Source organism: Ovis canadensis, chromosome 14, assembly GCF_042477335.2.
Source record: "Ovis canadensis isolate MfBH-ARS-UI-01 breed Bighorn chromosome 14, ARS-UI_OviCan_v2, whole genome shotgun sequence".
Classification (NCBI taxonomy): Eukaryota; Metazoa; Chordata; class Mammalia; order Artiodactyla; family Bovidae; genus Ovis; species Ovis canadensis.
This window is the reverse complement of record NC_091258.1, coordinates 53,187,435-53,213,079: the sequence shown is the minus strand read 5'-3', so window position 1 is coordinate 53,213,079 and position 25,645 is coordinate 53,187,435. Positions and strand designations below refer to the sequence as shown.

Sequence of the window (25,645 nt, the reverse complement as noted above, 5' to 3'; positions counted from 1 at the left end):
TAGTCAAGACATGGAAGCAACCTAAATGTCCATCAAAAGATGAATGGATAAAGATGATGGGGTATCTATGTACAATGGAATTTAAAAAATTAAATACCACCATTAGCAAGCAACATGGATGAACCTAGAGATACTAAGTGAAGTAAGCCAAAGGCAAATATCATATGTTATCACATATGTGGAATCTAAAAAAGTGGTACAAATGAACTCATTTACAAAGCAGAAATAAACCCAGCCACAGCAAACAAATTCATGATTACCAAAAGGGATAGTGGGGTGGGGGCAAAGATAAAACCTTTCGGGTTAACATATACAAACTACTATTAGCAGAACAGGTAAATAACAAGGACCTATTGTATAGAACAGTAAACTCTACTCAATACCTTTTAATAACCTATAATAGACAAGAGTCTGAAAAAGAATATATATATATATTTTTATATATAACTGAATCACTTTGCTGTGCACTTGAAACTATCACAACATTGTATCCTGTAAGTTAGCTATACTTTAATAAAAATGATGCTTAAAAACTTCCTCTCCCATTTGGTGGAAATACTTTATTAATTTTGATCAATTCTAATTCAGCATTTGTGGAATTGTGCAAACAAATCTATGTTTTTTACTATATTTACTGATAATTCTCTCATTCAGTAAGACATCCAAAATCTTGAGTAACCTTGCTGCTGGTCTTAGGACTTCCTAAGAACAACAAACATGTTAGTTTTCTTTTCTTTTAAAGGATCAGAGAGATTTTGACAATGATAGAAACAGGGACTCTATTTTAGAATCAGATATGAAACCATTCACTTTTCTTTCTTCTCACTAGATCCTTAAGCATCTCATCAGAGCTGTTACCTGGAAAACAGGAGTTAACTATAGGTGTTTTATAAAACTCACATCCATTTCTTCTTTTGAAAGAATAGAGGAAAAACACCTTCCAAATGCCTTAGGCTTTCAGCAAAAGTCTTTACAGTGTAACCTCTTGAGATCCTCTCTGGTTCTAGGATTTTATCATTTTTCACTGTGTTCTTTGTCAGGAGTAGCTTTGTGTTGATGGTGTTTGCAAAAGAGACATTTGTGAGGCCCAGGGAGTATGTTTATCAGGAAGTACTTATTATTATCACAACTACTGATGATAATAGTAAGCAGATATTGAGCCAGTACATGTAGAGCAGAATGCTGTGCATTTTATTCACATGAATTCATTTCCTCTTCAAAATGACCCTTGGAGGTAGCTATTGCAGGTCAATAATGTCTTACCTGAAACCCTAGGGGCCAGATGCTTTAAAAATTCAGATTTTTAAAAAGGTAAACATACCACATGCCCTATGTTATAAAGTATCCTCTGCAGGGTCCCCTGGCATCAAGCACATTATTATTTCTGTGGCTATAGTGTTTGAGTCTGCAAACCAAGGCGGGTAAATAAAGGTTAAGTAGTTTCATGTCAGTTCAGATTAGGTTTTTCTGCCAAATGAATTTGGGTCTGAAACTTATGAAATTCCTCCCCGCCCCGCCCCCGTTTTTAGATCTTATTGGATTTTGAAACTGCAATAAGGGATTTGGGGACATATGATATTATTATTTTTCATTTTATCTGTGAGCAAACTGAGGTCTAGTGAGGCTGAGTAATTTGTCCAAAATCATGCTCCCTCCAAGCACAAAGGAAGAAGGCCACTAAGCCAGGTCTACTGATAGATGTCAGGGTGTTAGATAGGAATCGGCAGCAGCGGTGCTCCTAACCACCAGGACAATAGCTCCTGTATGAACCAGAGTACTGGATGTCATACTCAGAACAATGAGGGACAGATCACTCAAAGCTTCCCTGGAGATCAATTAAGCGTGGACTTCGAGTAAATCTCAAAGAGATCTGGGGAGTCTGATTACATTTCTTTAAAGCTTACCTCCTCTTTGGGCATGAATTTCACCTGCACGTTGGACCTCTCACCAGGATCCAAGACCCCAGAAGTGGGCTGAATCTCAAAGATCCGTGTCTTTGGCTTTAATTCAGCACATAGTTTGCGTCTTAAGTATTTTGGCATGTGTTTCTCCAGCTGGTGAAGTAATGTCAGACAATTAGAGCATTTTCTTTGGAAAATGATTCCATTTCCATTCACTCAACCTGTGTTTACTGATTACCTCCCAGGTATAAGGGGATGTGTGGAACCAGGGACACCAAGATAAATAAGATATTCGCCAGATAGCATGACCTGATAGGCCCTTGAGTGTTGGGCTGAGGGCCGACATTTTATTCAGGAGGCAGCAGTTGTCACTGAAAGTTTTTGAGCAGGAGGGTGAAACGAAGAGAGTGAAAGTCTAGAATTATAAAACTAGCATAAATGGAGATGGAAAAAATGCGACAACGGGCCAAAACTCACTTACCTTGCTTACAACTTGCTTATGGCTCTGGACAAACCATTCACAAGGGACTTGGAGATGATTGGAGAGCTGAATAGTTTGCACAAGGCACTGTCCACACTGAATTGTGGCAAACTCCACTTTTCCACTAGACAGTGTCATACTGGGAACGGTCACCTTGGCTTGGAGACAGATGTGAACTGGTGGCCCTCCAACCACCTAGAGTGGGCATAAAATCACTGTTACCACGTAGCACAGGCTCGGAGGAAGACTCGTGGCTTTGAAATAGCTGTGGATCATCACAGGGTGGTCAGCAAGCAGGGTTGGAAGCTGGGGAGGATCAGCTGGACCCAGTGGCGTGTCTTACCTTGATGGGCAGAATGACCTCTTTGTTGCCAACAGAAACGTTGCCCCCTTGTGTGTCGAATCGCACTTCAAATGTTTCTGTTTCACAGTAAGGCAGATTCTTCACACGATCTAGCTCAATGCTAAAGCCTGGACCAAGACAAACAAAACTTCTTGGTGGGAAGGAAAAGTAGCAATCAAGAGCTGCTCTAGAGAGAGCCCATCTGAGGCAGGACAATCCTTCAAAGTATTGACTAATAGCCCAACACTTCTTTCAGTTGACCCCGGAAGAAACATAACCACCACTCCAGGACAGTACAGCTGGGCAACTTGTCAGAAATGACAGCATACAATAGGAAGGGTCTCCAGCCTGGTCACCTGTGTCATGAAGGATACGCTTCTCTGCATGGAAGGACACTGGAAAGTGACTGGTGTTGGTGATCTTGATGATGTGGGTTTGGACGTCACCGAGGATGATGTAGCCAAAGTCCAGGATGTATTCTGGTAGCTGGACTCTGAAACAGTGAACAAGCTCTCCTTAGCACTCGTGTTTCCATATGTGAGACAGTGTGAGGCTCTCGTCTGTTTCCTCTGCAGAAGTCCCTGCTGTGGGGACTTCTGGGAGAACCACCACTCTCCAGAATGGAGGCCAGGGATGAGACACCTCCCCCAGGAGACCACACTTCTGCTTTAGCCCTCATCTCGAAATGCAGTCAGTGCTGGTCCTTAAGCACCTGAAGCCCAGCCTGTCTATTACACAAAGTGGGAGGTTTCTAAGAGGCAGAGACCTGCCTGGCTGGCTGGCTGCTGGAGAACAGCAGATATGTGAAGTGAGTGGATTTCATCCCAACATGATCAACCATTAATTCAAGGAGCACTCTGGTGGAGGACACCATCAGCTCTGCTACATTCTCAAACAAACATGACAGGGAAGGTCGCTTACTTGATCGGTTTACGGCGGCTCCGATGGTAGAAGTCATCCCCGGAAACAGGGACGATTGATTTCTGATGCTCTATGGCATAGTCTTGGACTATAAGTCGCTCTACTTCCATCTGGAGGTGAGCGTTTAACTGGAGCAAGAGAGAAGAGCAAGTGAATAAACTCTTAGAATATGCATTCTCAGTGGGGGCAATACCACCCCAAGGGGGCAGAAACTTCCATGTGGAGGGAAAGTCAGAAAATCTTAGATATTACAATGGCTTGTGGCCCTCCAAGGGGTTAGAGTACATAAATAGATATACAGTATAACTATGGGGTTAAATTTTTTATTGTAGGATAGAGTGGGCTAAACAAACTGTGCATCTATGCCATGGACTATTCCTCAGCAATGAAGTAAGGAATGAGCTATTTATGTGAATGGTTCTCAAGGGCATTATGCTGAATGAAAAAAAATCTCCAAAGGTTGCATATCGTATGATTCCATTTATATAACTTCTATGCTCATATCAAGAGTACAGAGATGGAGAAATATAGTGGTTGCCAAGTGAAAGGGGTGGGGAGCCTGGGGATGGCTACATCAATGTAAGCATGTAAGGGCAAAAACAAATTAAAAATAAGAGGCTCAAGGGAGTTCACGGTTGCTTAGTGGTTAGTATTCTGGACTTTCACTGTTGCAGTCCAGGTTTAATCTGGGAACTGAGATCCCACAAGCTGTGCAGCACAGCCAAAAAAAAAAAAGAGGTTCAATTCTCCCTGTTAAAAATAAGGGTGGAGACTTATTCCAGCTTCAATTTTCTTGAGCATTTACTTAAGAAAACTTGCAAGTTCTTTCTTTGTCTCTTAGAAATATATATATAAATATTTGTAGTGGGTAAGCTTTGCGCTGGCGGCTGCGAGAGCCGGCACACTAAGCACAGCCGAGAGGAGCTACCCCACGTCTGAGGTCAGGGGCAGCAGCCTAGAGTGCCAGGCTGCGACGGCGCAGGAACGGCCGAGAGGAGCTACCCCGCGTCCGCGTCCGAAGTCAGTGGCGGCTGGGAGGAGACACCCCGCGTCCGAGGTCAGGGCGGCAGCCGAGAGGAGCTACCCCGCGTCCGAGGTTGGCGAGGGGCAGCCGGGAGGAGCTATCCTGCATCCGAGGTCAGGGGCGGCCTGGAGGAGACACCCCGCGTCCGAGCCCGAGGCCAAGGGTGGCAGCTGGAAGGAGACACCTCACGCCGGAGGCCAGGGGCGGTGAACCTGAGGAGCCACCCCAAGCCCGAGGCCAGGGGTGGCAGCTGGGAAGAGCCACCCACCCCCAGGCCAGGGCCAGCAGCCGGGAGGAGCATCCCGAGGAGCAGTGGCTGCGCAGGCGCAGGAGGACCTAAAGGAGCTATCCCACGTTGAAGGTCAGGAAGGGTGGCAGTAAAGAGATACCCCTCGTCCAAGGTAAGGAGTAGCCGCTGTGCTTTGCTGGAGCAGCCGTGAAGAGATACCCCACGCCCAAGGTAAGCGAAACCCAAGTAAGATGGTAGGTGTTGCAAGAGGGCATCAGAGGGGAGACACACTGAAACCATACTCACAGAAAACTAGTCAATCTAATCACACTAGGACCACAGCCTTGTCTAACTCAATGAAACCAAGCCATGCCTGCGGGGCAACCCAAGACGGGCGTCATGGTGGAGAGGTCTGACAGAATGTGGCCCACTGGAGAAGGGAATGGCAAGCCACTTCAGTATTCTTGCCTTGAGAACCCCATGAAGAGTATGGAAAGGCAAAATGATAGGAAACTGAAAGAGGAACTCCCCAGGTCATTAGGTGCCCAATATGCTGCTGGAGGTCAGTGGAGAAATAACTCCAGAAAGAATGAAGGGATGGCGCCAAAGCAAAAACAATACCCAGTGTAGATGTGACTGGTGATAGAAGCAAGATCCGATGCTGTAAAGAGCAATATTGCATAGGAACCTGGAATGTCAGGTCCATGAATCAAGGCAAATTGGAAGTGGTCAAACAAGAGATGGCAAGGGTGAATGTCGACATTCTAGGAATCAGCGAACTAAAATGGACTGGAATGGGTGAATTTAACTCAGATGACCATTATATCTACTACTGCAGGCAGGAATCCCTCAGAAGAAATGGAGTAGCCATCATGGTCAATAAAAGAGTCCGAAATGCAGTACTTGAATGCAATCTCAAAAACGACAGAATGATCTCTGTTCGTCTCCAAGGTAAACCACTCAATATCACAGTTATCCAAGTCTATGCCCCAACCAGTAACACTGAAGAAGCTGAAGTTGAACGGTTTTATGAATACCTACAAGACCTTTTAGAACTAACACCCAAAAAAGATGTCCTTTTCATTATAGGGGACTGGAATGCAAAAGTAGGAAGTCAAGAAACACCTGGAGTAACAGGCAAATTTGGCCTTGGAATGCGGAATGAAGCAGGGCAAAGACTAATAGAGTTTTGCCAAGAAAATGCACTGGTCATAGCAAACACCCTCTTCCAACAACACAAGAGAAGACTCTACACAAGGACATCACCAGATGGTCAACACCGAAATCAGATTGATTATATTCTTTGCAGCCAAAGATGGAGAAGCTCTATACAGTCAACAAAAACAAGACTAGGAGCTGACTGTGGCTCAGATCATGAACTCCTTATTGCCAAATTCAGACTTAAATTGAAGAAAGTAGGGAAAACCACTAGACCATTCAGGCATGACCTAAATCAAACCCCTTATGATTATACAGTGGAAGTGAGAAATAGATTTATGGGCCTAGATCTGATAGATAGAAGGCCTGATGAACTATCGAATGAGATTCGTGACATTGTACAGGAGACAGGGATCAAGACCATCCCCATGGAAAAGAAATGCAAAAAAGCAAAATGGCTGTCTGGGGAAAACTTACAAATAGCTGTGAAAAGAAGAGAGGTGAAAAGCAAAGGAGAAAAGGAAAGACATAAGCATCTGAATGCAGAGTTCCAAAGAATAGCAAGAAGAGATAAGAAAGCCTTCTTCAGTGGTCAATGCAAAGAAATAGAGGAAAACAACAGAATGGGAAAGACTAGAGATCTCTTCAAGAAAATTAGAGATATCCAGGGAATATTTCATGCAAAGATGGGCTCGATAAAGGACAGAAATGGTCTGGACCTAACAGAAGCAGAAGATATTAAGAAGAGGTGGCAAGAATACACAGAAGAACTGTACAAAAAAGAGCTTCACGACACAGATAATCATGATGATGTGATCACTAATCTAGGGCCAGACATCTTGGAAATTGAAGTCAAGAGGGCCTTAGAAAGCATCACTACGAACAAACTAGTGGAGGTGATAGAATTCCAGTTGAGCTGTTTCAAATCCTGAAAGATGATGCTGTGAAAGTGCTGCACTCAATATGCCAGCAAATTTGGAAAACTCAGCAGTGGCCACAGGACTGGAAAAAGGTCAGTTTTCATTCCAATCCCAAAGAAAGGAAATGCCAAAGAATGCTCAAACTACTGCACAATTGCACTCATCTCACATGCTAGTAAAGTAATGCTCAAAATTCTCCAAGCCAGGCTTCAGCAGTACATGAACCGTGAACTCCCTGATGTTCAAGCTGGTTTTAGAAAAGGCAGAGGAACCAGAGATCAAATTGCCAACATCCACTGGATCATGGAAAAAGCAAGAGAATTCCAGGAAAATGTCTATTTCTGCTTTATTGACTATGCCAAAGCCTTTGACTGTGTGGATCACAATACACTGTGGAAAATTCTGAAAGAGATGGGAATACCAGACCACCTAACCTGCCTCTTGAGAAATCTGTATGCAGGTCAGGAAGCAACAATTAGAACTGGACACGGAACAACAGACTGGTTCCAAGTAGGAAAAGGAGTACGTCAAGGCTGTATATTGTCACCCTGCTTATTTAACTCACATGCAGAGTACATCATGAGAAATGCTGGACTGGAAGAAACACAAGCTGGAATCAAGATTGCCAGGAGAAATATCAATGACCTCAGGTATGCAGATGACACCACCTTTATGGCAGAAAGTGAAGAGGAACTAAAAAGCCTCTTGATGAAAGTGAAAGAGGACAGTGAAAAAGTTGCCTTAAAGCTAAACATTCAGAAAACGATCATGGCCTCTGGTCCCATCACTTCATGGGAAATAGATGAGGAAACAGTGGAAAAGTGTCAGACTTTATTTTTTTGGGCTCCAAAATCACTGCAGATGGTGACTGCAGCCATGAAATTAAAAGACACTTACTCCTTGGAAGAAAAGTTATGACCAACCTAGATAGTATATTCAAAAGCAGAGACATTACTTTGCCGACTTAAGGTCCGTCTAGTCAAGGCTATGGTTTTTCCTGTGGTCATGTATGGATGTGAGAGTTGGACTGTGAAGAAGGCTGAGCGCTGAAGAATTGATGCTTTTGAACTGTGGTGTTGGAGAAGATTCTTGAGAGTCCCTTGGACTGCAAGGAGATCCAACCAGTCCATTCTGAAGGAGATCAACCCTGGGATTTCTTTGGAAGGAATGATGCTAAAGCTGAAACTCCAGTACTTTGGCCACCTCATGAGAAGAGTTGACTCATTGGAAAAGAATCTGATGCTTGGAGGAATTGGGGGCAGGAGGAGAAGGGGACGACAGAGGATGAGATGGCTGGATGGCTTCACCAACTCGATGGACGTGAGTCTGAGTGAACTCCGGGAAATGGTGATGAACAGGGAGGCCTGGCGTGCTGCGATTCATGGGGTTGCAAAGAGTCGGACACGACTGAGCGACTGATCTCAACTGAAGCTTTTAGTCAGCTTCATAACCCAGGAATGTCTTTCTCAAGGACCTCGGAACCATCTCTTTGACATGGTTTGACATCTCTGTGTCACCATCAAGGAATACAGAGCCTCATCTCCCAGTTTCCGTGGAGGGACAGAGTCCAACTTCAGAGGACTCTATCATGAAAACACAAGAGGTTTGTTTTTCCTTTGGGTTAAGCCAACTAGCTAACACAGATGATCATTCCAATTACCACGTGAGTTCAGCATGAACTAAGTGTGACAAATGGTACTGCCTACTCCTCTTACCCGAGGACTAGTTATAGTTCTTAAGGACTAGTTACTGTTTACTTTGAGAACATGCATATAATGGGTTATATATAGTGGGATTGTATCTGCTTGGCTCCATGAAAGACTGAGATTTCTTTCTGTCTTTGCAATCTCTTAGCAGACTAGCAGAAACATGGAGCCCTTTCTACTTTAATGTTTATCAATAATAGAGTTGCATTCTTTCTTTGTGGAGAGATTTTGTGGGTTGGAAAGAGAGTTTGTTTGTCTTTTATTTTCCCTTAACAAGCACAAGGGATACTTAGGAGAAGAAACACTTCTGTGTTTTAATTGTGGTGGTGTTTACACAAAGCTACACATGGAAAAAATGGGTAGAATCACACACACATACAGATATGCACACACATGTAGACATGCAGACAGACACACACACGAGTACAGATAAAACGGATGAGATCTGAATAAGCTCTGTGGCTTGTACCAATGCCAGTTTTCTAGTTTCTGCATGGTTCTATAGTTACATAAGATGTCACCACTGGGAAAAACTTTTTTTTTTCCTTGCCGCTTCCTGGGAATCTAGTTCCTGCGCCGAGTGAGGCCAGTCTTACCTCAGAAGAATCATCGTCAGGCACGTTCTCCTCGGGTGTCTCCAAGTGATAAAGCGTTTCACGTTTAGTGCACTCTTTCTCTAGGTTTTTTCTGGCCTGATTTAAGAAGATTTTATATTTTTCACATCCTGTGGGGGATTGGAATTAGAAGTAAATCTGGATGGCTAGAAATATATGAATTATGCCTAAAACACAGATTCTAAGCTCGGGGTCAATAAAATGAGAAGGGAAGTGAACTTTGTGATACCTCGCCTACCACGTTTTCTCTGCTTCAGAGGATATTTTGTACCAGAGACCTCACTGAAGTTTATAACGTTATGCTTTAGTGAGCTACCGTCTAGTTCTCAAGAACTTTATGCCAGTAACATCCTGAGTCAGTTGTGGGGTGACCAACTGGATCCCAGCTTACTTGATATTTTTCCAGTTTAAGCACAGACGGCTGTACCACTTGGGAAACCTCTCCATGTTGGACAAACCCAGATGGATGGTCACCCTTAGGTTGGTCTTCATGTTTGTTGATTATCTATTAACTAAAAGAATATATTTGATTCAAGGTGCTTTAACTACAACTAAATAAGCTACAGTCCCCCCCTTGAATCAGGGAGGTTGGGCAACGGTCGGAGAAATGTCAGACACCCAAGTTCACCAGTAACCCAGTACAAATTCAAATGCCCAAGTAGACAAAGTAATTAAAGTACCTTCTGTGAAATCATAGGAAGTGCTGAGGCTGTGGTGAACTGGAGCAGAGAAAAATCCAACTAACACTCAGATTGAAATTATTTTAAAGCTCTGTATTGGTTAAACTTGTGTACTGCCATAAAGAGGACAGATTGGCATCCAGTTTTCAGCCATGAGGCAAAGGATTTCCTTCTTGAAATTGTATGTGGAGCTGGACTAACCTATGTCTGGTTGGAACTCTAGATGGTAGAGAGTAACATGGTCTTAGATTTACTAATATTTGTGTTCATATTTTCAGGAAGCAGACAATCGGGATATAATGAATCAACAGGTGAGTCAGTGACTTTGGGGAGTGGGGTAGGAGGAAAGGCTGAGGTGGGAGAGAGCTTAGTCTGAAGCTGCTTAGGTAATGTGGGTTTCAAGGAGCTTGAAGACTGAGAAGTTTCTCTTGACTCCTCATCCTGCAGCCCATGTCAGGAAGAAAGAGCCAGAGTCAGTCCATGGCTCAAAAAGCTGCTTAGTTGAGCTTCAGAATCTGCTAAGACAGAAATACTCTGGTACAGAGTGATGGCTCCAGGAGCTGGATGTTGCCCAGAAAAGCCTTGGCTAGCTAGGGATGTGGGCAGACAATTAATAACAGTCTAAAAATAAATAAATAAACAACAGTCTAAATTAACCCAAATTGAGTAATGCCAGCATAAGGGGTTGGAACGTTGGTTGCTTCTCTTTACAGTTTATATTTTGAGAATTGTACTCCTTGCAGTAAAATTAGCCATAGCCTTCTCAATGGCCAGCCATGAGTGACAACTCAGGGAGAGAGTGCAGCTGGAAGGAACATGCCATGGAAGAAAAGGCATTTGGAAGCACGAAGTCCTGATCACTCTGTAATTTAATGATGGCGAAACTGGCCGAATGTCTTAATTTGGGACTATCATAGACATATCTTGTTGTACTCATCTCAGGTCATCCAGTCAATTTCCACTCTTGATGTGTTTTGCAACTGAGGAATAACACAAAAGGGAGGACGGCCAAACAAATAATGCAGAATGACAGCACTCTTTTAATAAGCAGCTAAAATGCATCTTGTCATCCAGTGGGGAAATATTACAGGGGGTAGAAGTACCTTTGAGGTTCCTGGGGAGATCGAGGCAGATTCGGGGAAAGATTCCCTCTCCACTCAGAGTAATATTTTCTGGGTCCAGGTGGGCAATCTGTATCTGAAAACTTCTTTGAAAGATCTCAGGCACTCCAGGTAAGTAATAAACCTTCAATACTTGCTCTTTATGGGAACTGATAAAACCCTATGCGGCAGAAAGATCAGAGAGAGCTTTAAGTAAAATTTACAATAGACTCTTGCTTCCAGCAGTTTGATGCACTGAATAATCCCAAGGGCTTAGTGTACGCCATAGTGTCCACTCACACTCCTCTCCCAAGATTCATTCCTATGCAGATGTGAGAAAAGGACAGACAGTAGAAAAATAGGAAGCATATACGGCCAGGCATTTCATGAAAGAGGAAAGCGGAACAGCAAGTCAGCACAGTGACAGCTGCTTATTCTCATAAGTAATCAGAGAAATGAAAATTAAGATCATAATGAAAAAAATTTTAACCATAAGATTGGCAAACTTTGCCAGATTTCAGTGAGACTATGAACCAAAAGAAACTTATTTATATCTGGTGGGAAATCACCAGATTTTTCACAGGGAAAATCACCATGAAAACTGTATTAGCACCTCCTTATAAAGTTGAACAAATGCATAGCCTATGACCTCAAAATTTCGCTCCTAGGAGAATTCTCTGTGAAAACTCTCCCACCTGTTGGCTGGGACACGGGTACAAGAGTATCTGCAGCAGGATTATTTAACAGCGAAACTCGGGGGGAAATCACCAAATGTATTTTGACAGGGAAAAGGAAAACTACTTTCCATTTGTAGTTACAAAATGAGTATTGCACATTAGTGAAAATAAATGAACTATAGCTACATGCAACAATGTCTGCTAAGTCGCTTCAGTCGTGTCCGACTCTGTGAGACCCCATAGACGGCAGCCCACCAGGCTCCCTCGTCCCTGGGAGTCTCCAGGCGAGAACACTGGAGTGGGTTGCCATTTCCTTCTCCAATGCATGAAAGTGAAAAGTGAAAGTGAAGTCACTCAGTCATGTCCGACTCTTAGCAACCCCATGGACTGCAGCCTACCAGGCTCCTCCGTCCTTGGGATTTTCCAGGCAAGAGTACTGGAGTGGGGTGCCATTGCCCTCTCCAATGCAACAATGTAGACTAGCCTTAAAAACAAAATATTAGGGGGGAAAACTGCACAAATTACAGGTACTGATGACATTTTTATAAAGCTCAAGATAAAGCAAAATCCCATAAAATGAAATCTCCGTGAGGGCAGGTATATCTGTACGTTTTGTTTACTATTCGACTACAAGTTCTAGAAAAATACCTGGTCATTGCAGGTGCTTAGAAGTTTTGATAAATTAATAAGCTAAAAGTACTTGATATAAAGATGCTACATAAGTAATAAAACTGCATTTTACAAAGAGAGTGACAAGCATGAAATTCAGACTAGCGGTTGCTGGCCCAGGGGTAGCCGGAAGGAGTATGAGAGACAGAAAGAGCCTGGATAGACTGTAGTACGTTGAACCGTATGCACCAACACACAAGTGACTTCAAATGTATTAGTGATGTTCTGAGTTTGAAGATGGGTGGTAGGTGGGGTATTCATTTTTTTATTATGCTCTGTAAGTCAAACACATGTGATATTAGTCTCTTCTACATACATCAAATTTCATATAATAAATCTTAAACATTGTGAATAAGGTCACAAAATAAAAACTCTACATCAGTAATCAGAAAATAAAAGTGGGAGAATTTTATGGTAAAAAACTACCAGAAAAGGCAAATCAGCCTAGAATAGAAACCAGGGAAAATGCTATTATAGAATCAAGTCATTTAGAAGTGCTTTAAAAGTCATCTTTGAAGGGGCCTCTAATAATTTTTAAACACATAAAATGTGTTTTTCTGATGTTGTCTTTTGATGTTACAACTGATGTATATTCTTTGAGGAAAAATTAGAGAATGAAGATAAGAAAAAGCCTGAGTCGTGCAAACTCATAGAGTCTTAATGTACACTGACAGATCACTGTGGTTAATCCAGGTCAAAATATTAACTCAAAATCTGACCCACCTTGAGCTACCTGGCAAAAACAAGGGCAACACTATTGGCAGCGTCACATTACAATCCAGGGTGAATGAGGCTCTCCCAGACAGAACACGCGCAGCTAAAGATGACCCCAAGTCAAACACTACAAATCATACAGGGAAAGCATTGATAGTGACAGAGAGTCAACAGTCACATAAATAGGAATAATAATAACTCAATTAGAAAAATTTAAAAGCATGTATAAAATGATTAGTGATAAGTGAAGAAATTAAAATCCCAAGGGAAAGTGGTGAATCAGATGGAATTTCTGAAATTAAGAAAGTAGGGTTAAATAGTAGATTATACTCAATTGAAAAGAAAATTAGGTAACTGAAAGAGCTGAAGTAGTTATCTAGAAAACAGTATAGAGAGATAAAGAGTTAAGAGATACACATGTGAAATATAGGTTAAGAAACATGGGCAGAGTGAGAAGGTCCAGCATATGTCTAACACTTGCTTTAGCAGACTAGAGAAAGACTAGAGAAAGACTAGAGAAAGTAGGATGGAAGCAACACGTGAAGAGATAAGAAATGAAAGATACAGGTCCTCAGAATGAAGGTGCTCTGTGAGCTTAGTCATTCAGTCATGCCTGCCTCTTTGCAACCACATGGGCTGTAACCCGCCAGGCTCCTCTCTCCACGGGGATTCTCCAGGTAAGAATACTGGAGCCTGCCAAGCTCCTCTGTCCATGGGGATTCTCCAGGCAAGAATATTGGAATGGGTTGCCAAGCCCTCCTCCAGGGGATCTTCCCAACCCAGGGACCGAAGCCAGGTCTCCCGCACTACAGGCGGATTCTTTACTGTCTGAGCCACCATGGAAACCCAAGAACACTGGAGTGGGTAGCCTATCCCTTCTCCAAGGGATCTTCCCAACCTAGGAATCAAACCAGGGTCTCCTGCATTGCAAGCCAGAATGATGGAATGAACATATAACCAAGAAAAAGATATACTCATGATTACCATAAAATGTATAGAAGCAAATCACAGTAAAAACAACATACCAAACCTTGTGAAAGACAGCTACTATGCTACTTCAAACGATGCAATATTAATATTGTGAATTAATATTAATAAAGAAGAATTCAAAGTAAAAAGCATTAAAAGGGAAGAAAGTGGTTATTTAAAATAGATAAAATATACAGTCCAGGAAGAACACTTAATAGTCATTAAATCTTATGTCTTAAATAACACAGAAATAAAAATGCATAAAATGAAACTTTCTATATTGTTATATACCGTTTCATATGCTCCAGGGTGTGGCTTACAGGTTTGAGTTTGGGCCCCTCCTCCCGTGATCAGTGGCTTGCAGGCTACTTACTGAGAGAGGCTGGATGAGCGGCACTCCTGGTAGAAGGTTGCCTGGTGAAGACTGGGGGTCAGTCAGAACCCTGAACTCAAAGCCAACTTTCCCAGTGTTCTTGAGAGTGATTTCATTCTCTGTGACAAGGTCGAACAGCTCGAGAGGAGAAAAAGGAGACAAGTGACTCCCCTGCCACCCACCCTCCGAGATTCTGCCGTCACTCTGACCAAGGTGGATAGACACGCATGCCTCACATACACATATTTCATTTTCCACGAGGTGTGTGCTGTGTACGAAGTTGGTTCAGTTGTGTCTGACTCTTTGAGACCGCATGGACTGTAGCCCGCCAGGCTGCTCTGTCCATGGGATTCTCCAGGCAAGAATACTGGAGCAGGTTGCCGTGCCCTCCTCCAGGGGGCAGGTTGCCGTGCCCTCCTCCAGGGGGCAGATGCGGGCCAATCCACATTTTAGTATCACAGCCAGGTGCCTCCTGGGTGGGAGGGGCACTGGACCCTGGAGTCTGGCTCTAGTCCTGGGTCTTCTAGCAACTAAGTTAGTTTAGTACAGCTGTGGGGTAACCTCCTTAGACCTCTGTCTCTTCACCACAAGGAATTCATATTAGAGGATCTTAAAGTAAGCTTTTTTACATTAAGAAGATTTGGATAAGATTTGAGTTCAGAATTTTCTAGAGTGAATGTTTCTATTTTTACAGAGAGACATGGGAATAATAGGCCAGACATGGTTTTTTTTCCCCCTGAGATTTTGCTAACACAATTCAAAAGGTCCAATAATCACAAACTGAAGCCACTTAAGGGGCTCTTAGAATAAACTAGGGCAAGAACTAGCTGGTTCAAAGGAAGTACTCTGAGCTGAGCCAGAACCAATCGCCCAGAAGACCTTGGAGATAAGGAGTGAAAGAGAATTCTATTTAGTCAACATGATACCCAAAGTTTCAATAGGTGTTGGGTGAATTTGATTTTTAGCACAGTCTTTAACTTATTAATATACATGTACACATGCAATTCAGTAATAATACATGCAGTGGCTATATAATGGGGAGTCTAATCCCCATTAAAATTTGGTAGGAGATACAGTATCTGAGTATATAATACTAATTCTAATTGGGAAGAGAAGCTGTACAGACATAGAATTGACAATTATTCCAAAGCAAGATTTAGAAAGTACATTATATAGCCAAGAGAATGTAGTATAGGAGGAAGGTAACAGAGGGATGGAGCTGAGCTGGGTCTTACAGTATGTGTGAGTTTGGAGTTGGCAGAGTGGAGGATGAAAGGGATAATACAACAGGAAAGATGGAGGCAGGAAGGGCTGGGGTGCCTTAGGGCTAGCGGGTAAACCAGTCTGACTATAAATGAAGAAATGGTTTATAATGGGAAATCATGAGAAATAAAGTTCAATATGTAGGGAGCATCAGTTACTAGAGGAACTTAGGATACCCTTACCCAGGCGGAGGAACCTGGCTCTGATCTACAGTGACTCATGATTGAATGCATTCTCTGATCCAGGCACAGTACTGACCGGACACTAAGGAAACCATAACCATGTGGTGAATCAGGAATTGCTACCCCATTCCCATTTTATAGGTGAGGGATGCTGAGACTTTGAGAGGTTAGGTGACAGTCACAGTCAGCAGGAAGTAAAAGTAAGATGATCTCCCAATTCTTCTGACCACAAAACAATGTTTTCTTCTCTATGCTGCTTTTCCAAATGCCACTGGGGTTAACTGTTCAGGGATTGATGGCATGAAAATGTAATCTGGGGGAAATCTATCTGACAGTGATATTTAGATGGGTTATAGGTAGAAACCAGGAATGCACTGTAATCCCTTGTCTCCATGGGTCCGTGGACCAGCAGCGTCGACATCACCTGGGAGCTTGTTAGAAATGCAGAGTCTCAGGCTCCATCATGGACCTACTGAATCAGAATTTGCCCTTGAACAGGACTCCAGGTGATTCGTATACACATCATAGTCTGAGTAGTAATTTAGGCATAGCTTGATGAGATCCTGGAGTGTGATAACTGCATTGGTGATGGGAAAGGGAAACCAGCTCAGAAGAATTACGCTTGATGAAGGAACAAACCCTGGAGGGTGTAAGGATGTGGGGAGGCGAGGGACAGAGTGCAGTGGAAAATTCCATAGAGGTCGTAAACTCAAGGGGCTGAGAAAGGAGGAGTCTTACTGAAAGAAATAGCCTGGAATGGGCTTTTGGATTGAGAATAAAGATACAAATTTTAGGGTCTAACATGCAGAATTTGAGGATACAATAAGAAAAGCAAGTGAAAATGTCTGGCACGTGGTTGGCAGTAGAAGGATGATCAGGGTTAGGAAGCAGATTAGGGATCAAGGACAGGGGTGATGGGGAGACTATGAAGACTGCAGGTTCCAGGAGCGATGATAGCACAAGGACTTTGACCAGTATTGAAGGCAAACCCAGAAAATCTCCTCCCGATGGCTGGCAATACCTGTAATCCATAGTTAATATCCTTGGTGTCAAAGGAGTAGTTGACCAGGGAGGCCTCTCCCCTCAGTATGATCTCATAGGTGGGGCCTCCTTCCACTTCGCACAGAGCCTTAGCCTGTGCAATGATGTCACAGTGTCCATAGAAGGTGAATGATATCTGGTGGCTACTGTGTGGCTGCAGCACTCCATAGAGGGGCAAAATATCAAACACCTGCAGAGAAAGCCAGTCCACAGGAAGGTCTGCAAAGGGTAGGCTAAAGTTCAGCCAACTTACAGACTGACTCCTCACTTTTCCTTGCTTGATTCTATGAAAGGCGACTAACTCAGCACTCTGAAATTACATGATGATAAGGCAGTAATGGTGCTTGGGAAATGTTCAATTTCTAACTTGGGGGCAGGTGCTCAGTAAGAAGAGTTAATATCAGATGACTTTAGGGCCCATGAGGTGTTAACTTACTTCTTCTACACCAATGGAAAACATTTCATCCCGATCAAAGCTCCACAGGGATTCCTGAAACTCCCTGTGGCTCTGGTTCACGTCTATTCTTTCTGTTTCAGCAGAGTTCATTTTCAATCCCTAGGGATTCAAGGTGTGAGGAAAAACTTGTAAGCATTCATAATTTGTCATCAATGTGCTCCTCCCCTTCACTGACAGAAAAATGAAGTAGGTTGCATATATTTTACAAATAGCACCTTTCCCTTCCCGCCCACCCCCTTCCTCCCACCTGCCCGCTGCCCCCTGCCCCCCATCCCGAGATAACTGGGCAAGTGTCCAAGATGTATGTACAAGGATATTTACTTCAGTGTTATTTGCAATAGCAAAACTCTGGAAGTAAACTAAATGCCTATCACTAGGCAGGTAGGGGGGGTCGCTTTAAGTGAAGTGTGTGTGGTACCTGTATCTGCGGAGGATGATGCAGTGTGCATTTGTGGACCAAGGATGATGTGCATTACTGATATCATCAGTTAAAAAGCAGGTCCATTTACATAATATTTAGTTCAGCTCAGTCACTCAGTCGTGTCCGACTCTTTGAGACCCCATGGACTGCAGCATGCCAGGCTTCCCTGTCCATCACCAATTCCTGGAGCTTACTCAAGCTCATTCCATCGAGCTGGTGATGCCATTCAACCATTTCATCTCATATGTGTGATATTACATATGCCTATGTATCACACCTGCAACTGTGAGTGTGTATAAATTAACTCAGATTTTCACATGCAAATAGAGATATCTGGGAAGGTAAATGCTAAAATTTTTCTATGAATGGTGGGGTTTTGAAAATTTTTGCTTTCATTTTTCTATATTCTTAAATTTTCTATGACATCTTAAAAATACATAGAAAGGTTAAAAGATCAAAATGCAAATCAATCATTAGGTTATTCTGTAGATTTATATATATGTGTGTGTGTGCATAGTGTGAGTATATACAAATACATTTATATTCTGATTTTTCAGTTAACATTATAGCATGACTGACACCTTCCCATATGACTAAATATTCTTTACAAGTGTAATTTAAAATACTTTGAAAAACAGAACATGTAGTATTTTTACTTAATGTTATCAGAGATTGCTCCAAATCAGTAAAAAGAAAAAAAAGCTCTCATTTTCTAAAAAAAAGGACTTCAATATATTCAAACAGTCTCTCATTGGGAGAATTAAGTTGTTTCCAATTTTTCTTCCTTTTTCCAATAAAGCTGCTATGCACAAGGATAGTTATGTGTCATTATGTAAGCCTAAAAGTATATGTGTAGAATAGTACTGTAGTAGAGGAACTGTGTATTTTAAATTTTGATGTGCTCAGTCGCTAAGTGATGTCCGACTCTTTGCAACCTCATGGTGTATCCCGCCAGGCTTCTCCATCCATGGGATTTTCCAGGGGAGAATACTGGAGTGGATTGCCATTTCCTTGTCCATTAAATTTTGATACATCTGCAACACTGCCTGTCATAAAGGCTCCACTAATTCACACCCCTACCTACAAAGTGTGAAAATACTTTCTTCCCCCCACTCTGCCACTATAGAGACAAATCCTATTTTAAAAGATTGCAGATCATCATGGACACAAAGCAATTTATTTTCTCAATTTTTTTGTGCTATTTCTAAAGTGTTTGAATATACGTCTATGTACATATAATACACATATTGTACTGTATATTGTAATAATCATTCCTGATTATTTCCTTAGGCCATCGTTCTAGAAGGAGAATTTAAGAGTATGAATTTATAAACTCTCTGGCTCTTTTTTTCTCTTTTTTCTTTTTTTTTTTTTTACCATGTAAGACAGTTCTCCTTTTGTAGCCTCTATCTGGGGGCTGGGAAGAATGCATGATGGCCAAGGTCAAGGGTAAGTGGCTTTTCTGTTACAGAGAAAATCTATGTGCTGTGGTGTCTGGGTTGTCACTGAGGTGATGGTTCTGTGGGTGTTTGGTTGAGAAGTGACCCGGGAAAAGATTCATAGCCCACTTGTCCCAGAGAAAGGAAACCGTACGTCTGAGATGGCCAGGGCGGGCACTTGTGCTTTTTTGTTTTCTCTTTCTTCAGATCCAACATCTTCATCCACAACAATAGTCCTAGGGAGTTTAATGAAATGTGGAGAATCACTCATTCAGCCACCATCACAACGCAGTCTTCAGCTGCATGATGGCCCTGTCTTCCTCTCTCGTCTGCTGCACCCCAAATAAGTGAGGTTCTCCCTCAAGAGACACTTTTCTCAAGCTGGTCAGCGCTCTGTTACTCCCTGTCCCCAAACACGCAGGCTACGGCATCAAACTGGTCAATTTCCCAGAGGCCCTAACCCTTCTTTCCTGGCCTATGGAGCCCTTATCTGACTTACAGAAGTTCTCAAAAGCTCAGGCAACCCTTCAGACAATTTGGATGTGCCCCTGAGTGCTCAGTGTTAAGCTTCATCATTTATTGGAACATTTTTATTGTGAGACTACCAGGTTTGGCCAATTGTCATATCCTTCTCTGCCTTCTAAATAAACTTGACCTGACCCTGGCTGCAGACCTTGGGCAGATGGAGAAGGCAACGTGACAGGGAGGGCTCAGTCCCTCGGGAATCAGGAGGCTACACTCTCTGACAGCAGAGATGATTTTTAACTCCGGATCCCAGATGCCCAGCAAAGGGACTAACACAGAGGAGGCACTCATTCAACTGCTGGAAGAATAAATGAAGGATATGAAGAATGAGTTTGAGAATAGAATTCAGTGTAGAGAAAAGAACGCTATTTAAAGAAACACATTGCGGCTTTGAGTTTGCACTTACTTAACAAAATCACTTGGGTCGATCTCGAGGGACTCTACTGCTGGGACTGCAGCCGAGCTGACAGATGCCAAGGTTACTGGGGTGGACTCCCCCTGGGACAGCGCAAACCTACAAAAACATAGGGTGGACAGGGGAACACAGTCACATCAGCTGTTGCAGGTCAATGCCTGGTGGGCTCTTTCTTGGAGGCCAAACTCTAACTCCTAGACCAGGTAGGTTGAGACGGGACTGCCCCACCCCTCTCTTGGACTGACCTTCCTCACTTCATAACTGAGGTTTCACTTTCTCCAAAAGTTTGCTGATCAGCCCCTTCCAGTATGGGTCAAGTGTCTTTTCCTTGAGAACCTGTGGCCCCCGGGCTTCCCCTGACACACTGTTCTCCCCCTTCCTGCTAGACTGTGAGCTCCCTGGGGACTTGTATCTAATACGCCCTCTAACACAGTGCGTGGCCTGCAGGGGCATGCAGGCACAGCCAGGAATTAATGAGTCACTCGGGCTCCTGCTCCCAGCTTAGCAGAAAGCAGGGTAAGGTTGCAACGCACACACTCTCAGGTCCTGTTAGTGAGGGCTTAGCCCTTGTAGGACCCTGCCTCCCATCATGCTTGCTCTGGGTGGCTTGACTGCCTCACCCTGGTCCTGGCCTGGCCAGTTTGCTTTGTCACCACTCAAGTTCTCAGAGCCCCCAAGGGCCGAGGGGGAAAGCGGGTGGCTGCACCAGCTGGTACTAAAGGCCTTATGTCCAGGTCTTATGTTCAGTTTTCACAGAATGGACCTCATAAAGGCCAAAGTGGTGGGGTCACCCCCATTCTTACTGTTTTCCCAGGGTGTAGGGGCTTTTTTAAGGATACCTCCCCTCTCCCATCTCAGGCCCCTGATATTAATTTCAACCCAATTTCACTTAGATACTGTGGAATACTGCTCAGTGATGAAAAAGAAGACTACTGCCCCTTGCTACAGTATAGATGTTTCTCAAAACCACTATGCTGAGCAGAAGACGTCAGACACAAAAGAGTACATATGGGTCATTCTGACCCCATGTGCTGTCTACTTTTTCTCAAGAGGTTCAGGAGAAATGTTATCTGTTTTATGAAGCTCCTACTACTTCCCATCTTCCTCTGAAGTTTCACAGCATTTCACGTGCACATTTTTTAGGATACTGTCCACTTCCCCTGAGTGCCATTTCCTAAACTTCAAATGTCCCACTGCCCCCCGAATTCATGATTTCTGCCTTGTTGAGTATCACCTAATAAATCCATTTTATTGAGGTATAGCTAACATTCACAATGCACTCACTTTAAACATACAGTTTCATGAATTTTTGCATATATATATATATACACACACCTTTCCAGTATAATCATTACCATATTAAAGCACACAGCACTTAAAACGTTCTTCATCTTAAGAAGTTCCCTTGTGTCTTCTGCCCAGTCAACCCCCAACCCTGGCTCCAGATGAACACTCATCAGCTTTCTACCACTGTAGATTAAGCTGTGCCTACAGTTTCATGTAAGTGAAATCCTAAATATGTACTCTTTTGTGTCTGACGTCTTCTGCTCAGCATAGTGGTTTTGAGAATCATCTATACTGTAGCAAGGGGCAGTAGTCTCTTCTTTTTCATCACTGAGCAGTATTCCACAGTATGTGTGATGACCAGAGTGTTTATCCATCATCTTGTTGATAAGATTCCTTGGCTTTTTCCAGCTTTTAATACTATAAATAAAGTTGCTAAGAACAAATGAGTACATGTCTTTCTGTGGACATTATGTTTTCATTCCTCTCAGGTAAATTCCAAGAAAGGGAACTGCTGAGTTGTATGGTATATGTATGTTTAAAATTATAGGAAAGTGCCCATTTTCCAAGGTGATTTTACATCAATTTACATTACCACCCACAGTGATGAGAGTTCTGGTTAACCCACATCTTCACGCATACTTGGTATTCAGTATTTTAAATTGTAACTATTCAAATGAGTATGAAGTGAAGGCACATTGTGGTATTAATCAGTAGGCTTATTTTCAAGGAAAACCTTGTATCATTACAGCAAATTAAAAACTAGTTTTATCTACCACATTGAGAAAAATCAGCATGATGGGAAAAACTAATGTCATTACTTTCTTGCCTGCTGAAGACTTGAGCTGACTCCCGCTTGCTCTTTTCAAGAAGAGAGACCAGTTCGGTTTCCTCTTGGGGAAACTGGGCCAGCACCACCCGAGCATTGTGAGCTCTTGGAGGGCAGGGTTCAAGGTCTTTCCTCTTCACCACTCACAAAGCCCAGGGTCTTAGACACAGGGCATGAGCTCAATACAGGTCTGATTGGATGGATGGATGGATGGATGGATGGTTGAACAAGAACAGGTAGGCAGCATGCAGGGTAATCTGGCTCTTCTGCACCTCCACCTCCACCCCCATCCCCATCCAGGATGGCCTCCTAAGAGCGTGGAAAAGCTCTTTTCATCTGCCACAGGTTTCCATTTGGCTCCTTTCAGGTCAGGTGTCTCTGGCTGACATTATCTTGGGCTGAAATCATACCATGCTAGGCAAAGGACAGAGGGACTGGGTGCTGGGAGGCTCATTAGACTCCGGAACCTCATCCTTGGATAAATTCTGATTCTTCCGGTCTCAGTAGGGCCCAGGAGTTAGATGTTTAATGTCTTCCCAATTTGATTCTAATGTAGAGCCAAATTTAGGACCCATTGTGGGTAGGAAAGGCCAGAGGACAGTGAAGGGCTGGAGCTGATAATTAATGTGGGACTGTCACTCAGCCTAACCAGCTCGGGACAGTGAAGACCAGCAGAGGGTGATTTGGAGCATTTATTAAATCACCCCAGGGCAGCAGACTCTCTGGGGAGACTCTGCAGGTCCCTGCCCCACATAACAGCATTCTCATCCAAAATTTGCACCCCCCTGGGATGTGGTTTGGATGGGGGAAAAAAGCATATGGGACTATCTGAAAAGTAAAAATACAAAGTTGTAGAGTGTCTGCAGACCTGAGGAAAAACAACACCTCAGCTGACAATGCTACCTGGAAATCAGGGAAGCAAGAGGTCTTTTGGAAACAAAGGAGACTAGTAAAGCTGCCCCACTGCTAACAGGCAGCAGACAGAGAAAGCTTCATCATAATGAAGGCTTTAACTTATCATTAAAGTGGAAAACCTGCTTCAAAGAATTGAAATAGAATGTTGGGAGAGTTTTTTGGATCAAATTTCATTTTGCTCTCAGGAACAGATGATTACGTTCCTCTTATGCTGACCCAAACAGGATTAGATTCAGCTATTTTTAAAAGAGAATGCGTGGCAAACAAGGAAAATCAATACTGCTCCAGTTGCAGAGCTGCCCATGTCAGGATTGCCAAAGGAGCCAGCAAAGAAACCCTCCCCTCAGCTGTGACAGGGCTGTGTGAATGTCAGACACACTGTCCCTCAGCCACGCTGGTCTGGGCTCAGCGATTTCCCTTTTCATATATTATTTTCAATTCATGTGCAAGTTACGATCGATGTACTCTTTTGTGTTACAAATTAAAAGAAGTCCACCTCTCTTCTTTCCTGGTCTCCCTTCACCGGATGCAGTGTTCCATCCAAACAAAACCCCAAACGACAGGCTGGTGTTTCGGGTAATGCTGTGTATTGTGGTTTAGACCACATTTGGAGATGGAATGGTGTATGTTGCACAGCCACTGAAGTCTCTGCGGTGTAGACAAGGTCTTGAAAAAGAGGGGTACCCTTGTAGTAGACAGTGACTTTTAATTTGCTGATTCATCGAAACTTGGATTCTGGGAGCATCCATATAAGAGGGTGAAAATGGCCACTGGCTGGATAAAAAGGTCCTGCAGGTATGTTTTGTTTGGCTTGTGTTTAATATTTTTTGAAATTACTGACACAGCAGAGGCTGGTGGTGCGCAGGCTGGGTGCGCTAGGATGACGCACCCACCCCTGGGGGCTGTGGGTGCTGGTTACACCTTCCTCTGCAGCACTGCCCTGGCTCAGTGGGAGCTGCCTCACCTGCCCTGAGCTGCCGAGGAGGTGATGCTTTTCATCCCCTCCAGTCTCAACTATGCAGTTGTGTCCCACCTCAGCACGGGTGGCCAGTGGGAACCTGCCTTCTGGGCCACAATGGAGGGCTAAGGCAAGCTGTCTTCCCTGTGTGCACGTCTGCAGTCCGCCTCTCCCACTCGTGTGGCAGAGTGAGTGCCGATGGGGAAGGTGCTGAGCAAGTCCCATCTGTTTCGTCTGTCATTTGCTTCCCAATGTGGAAAGATCAGCAAGTGTAAGACCACAAAGCCGGGCAACAAATATGGAAACGTGGCTGAGGCTTTGTGTTTGTGCTCAGAGAGGCTCCGAAATTTGCCTACTTTTAATGTGATTTAAAGTGATGATTATAATCTGCTCCCTTTAGAAGCAGGAATGGAGGGGGGTGCCTATCTAATCTAGGGCAGTTTGTGAGGTGCAGTGTTGGAGGAAGGGCAGGAAGGAGGGAAAGAGAGAGGGTGGTTTAAGAAATTGAGAGAAGCGTAGGGCAGATAGCTGAGAGGAAGAATGGGAATGTAAAAAACTAGCTGATAAGATCTAACAAGTAAAGATGTATGGTTTGCTTAATGTAGCACAGATTATAAATTAAAGCAATGGAAATAGGAGGTATAATTGTAGGAGAAAACACCTCGACAATGAAATCAATCTTGTCAAACAGCACGCATTCACAACCTTGAGTTGCTGGAACTCCAACTGGACCTCCAAACCGTGCTAGGAGCACTGATGGGACACCAGTGACTGCTGCGGGTCATTTTTCATTCTGTTTTCAAAATAAGGGGAGGGTGGGGAGCAGAAGGCTTGACCCTGAAGGGCCTTGTAAGTCTCACTAAGGAGCTGACTTTATCCTCAGGAAAATGGGGAGTCTTCTAAAACGTTTTAAATGGGGAAGTGAAAAGATCAGTAAGTTCATCTGGGCTGCAGAAAGGGGCAGGGATTTGAAGGGAACAGCCCTAGCACGACCAAAACTGTGAACCATGCCGTAAACCGTGATGGAAAATATAACCCAATGGGATGTTCTCTGTATTTATATGATTTTTTTTTTTTTTTTACAAAATAAGAATCAGGAAGCCCACACAGAAAACAGTGTTAGACATTTAGACAAAAGACAATGGCGGCCTTGGTCAAGGAGGTGGAGATGGAGATGGAGATGGAGCGGGACGCAGATTAGGAGGTGGGATGGCAGGACCATGGCCCTGGGGTGAGGAGCTCATCCTGCAGACCGCAGCCCAAGGTCCAGCCCCACTGCTGCCGCCTCCCCAGCCTGTCCATGAGCAAGGCTGAGTGGCTGGCTAGATAGAGGGGGCAGAAATAGGAGAACAGTGGAGGAGGCTGGAGGGGCCGGACTGTAATCACCTATGTTCCCCTCACAATTGGCAACTTTCCCTGCCCAATACCGAGAGGAAG

The 25,645-nt window shown here is 43.5% G+C and overlaps 1 protein-coding gene across 1 annotated transcript in view; it reads right to left on the bottom strand.

The window, feature by feature from the left end:
- The window catches only part of HYDIN (HYDIN axonemal central pair apparatus protein), a 347,975-nt gene that overhangs the window by 91,407 nt on the left and 230,923 nt on the right, over positions 1-25,645 (bottom strand). The window contains 12 exon segments of the mRNA XM_069548980.1: positions 1,905-2,054; positions 2,383-2,577; positions 2,726-2,853; positions 3,082-3,218; positions 3,647-3,774; positions 9,280-9,407; positions 11,081-11,258; positions 14,480-14,617; positions 16,946-17,155; positions 17,402-17,521; positions 19,437-19,518; positions 20,214-20,321. Of these exon segments, the coding sequence (XP_069405081.1) occupies positions 1,905-2,054; positions 2,383-2,577; positions 2,726-2,853; positions 3,082-3,218; positions 3,647-3,774; positions 9,280-9,407; positions 11,081-11,258; positions 14,480-14,617; positions 16,946-17,155; positions 17,402-17,521; positions 19,437-19,518; positions 20,214-20,321 (1,702 nt within the window).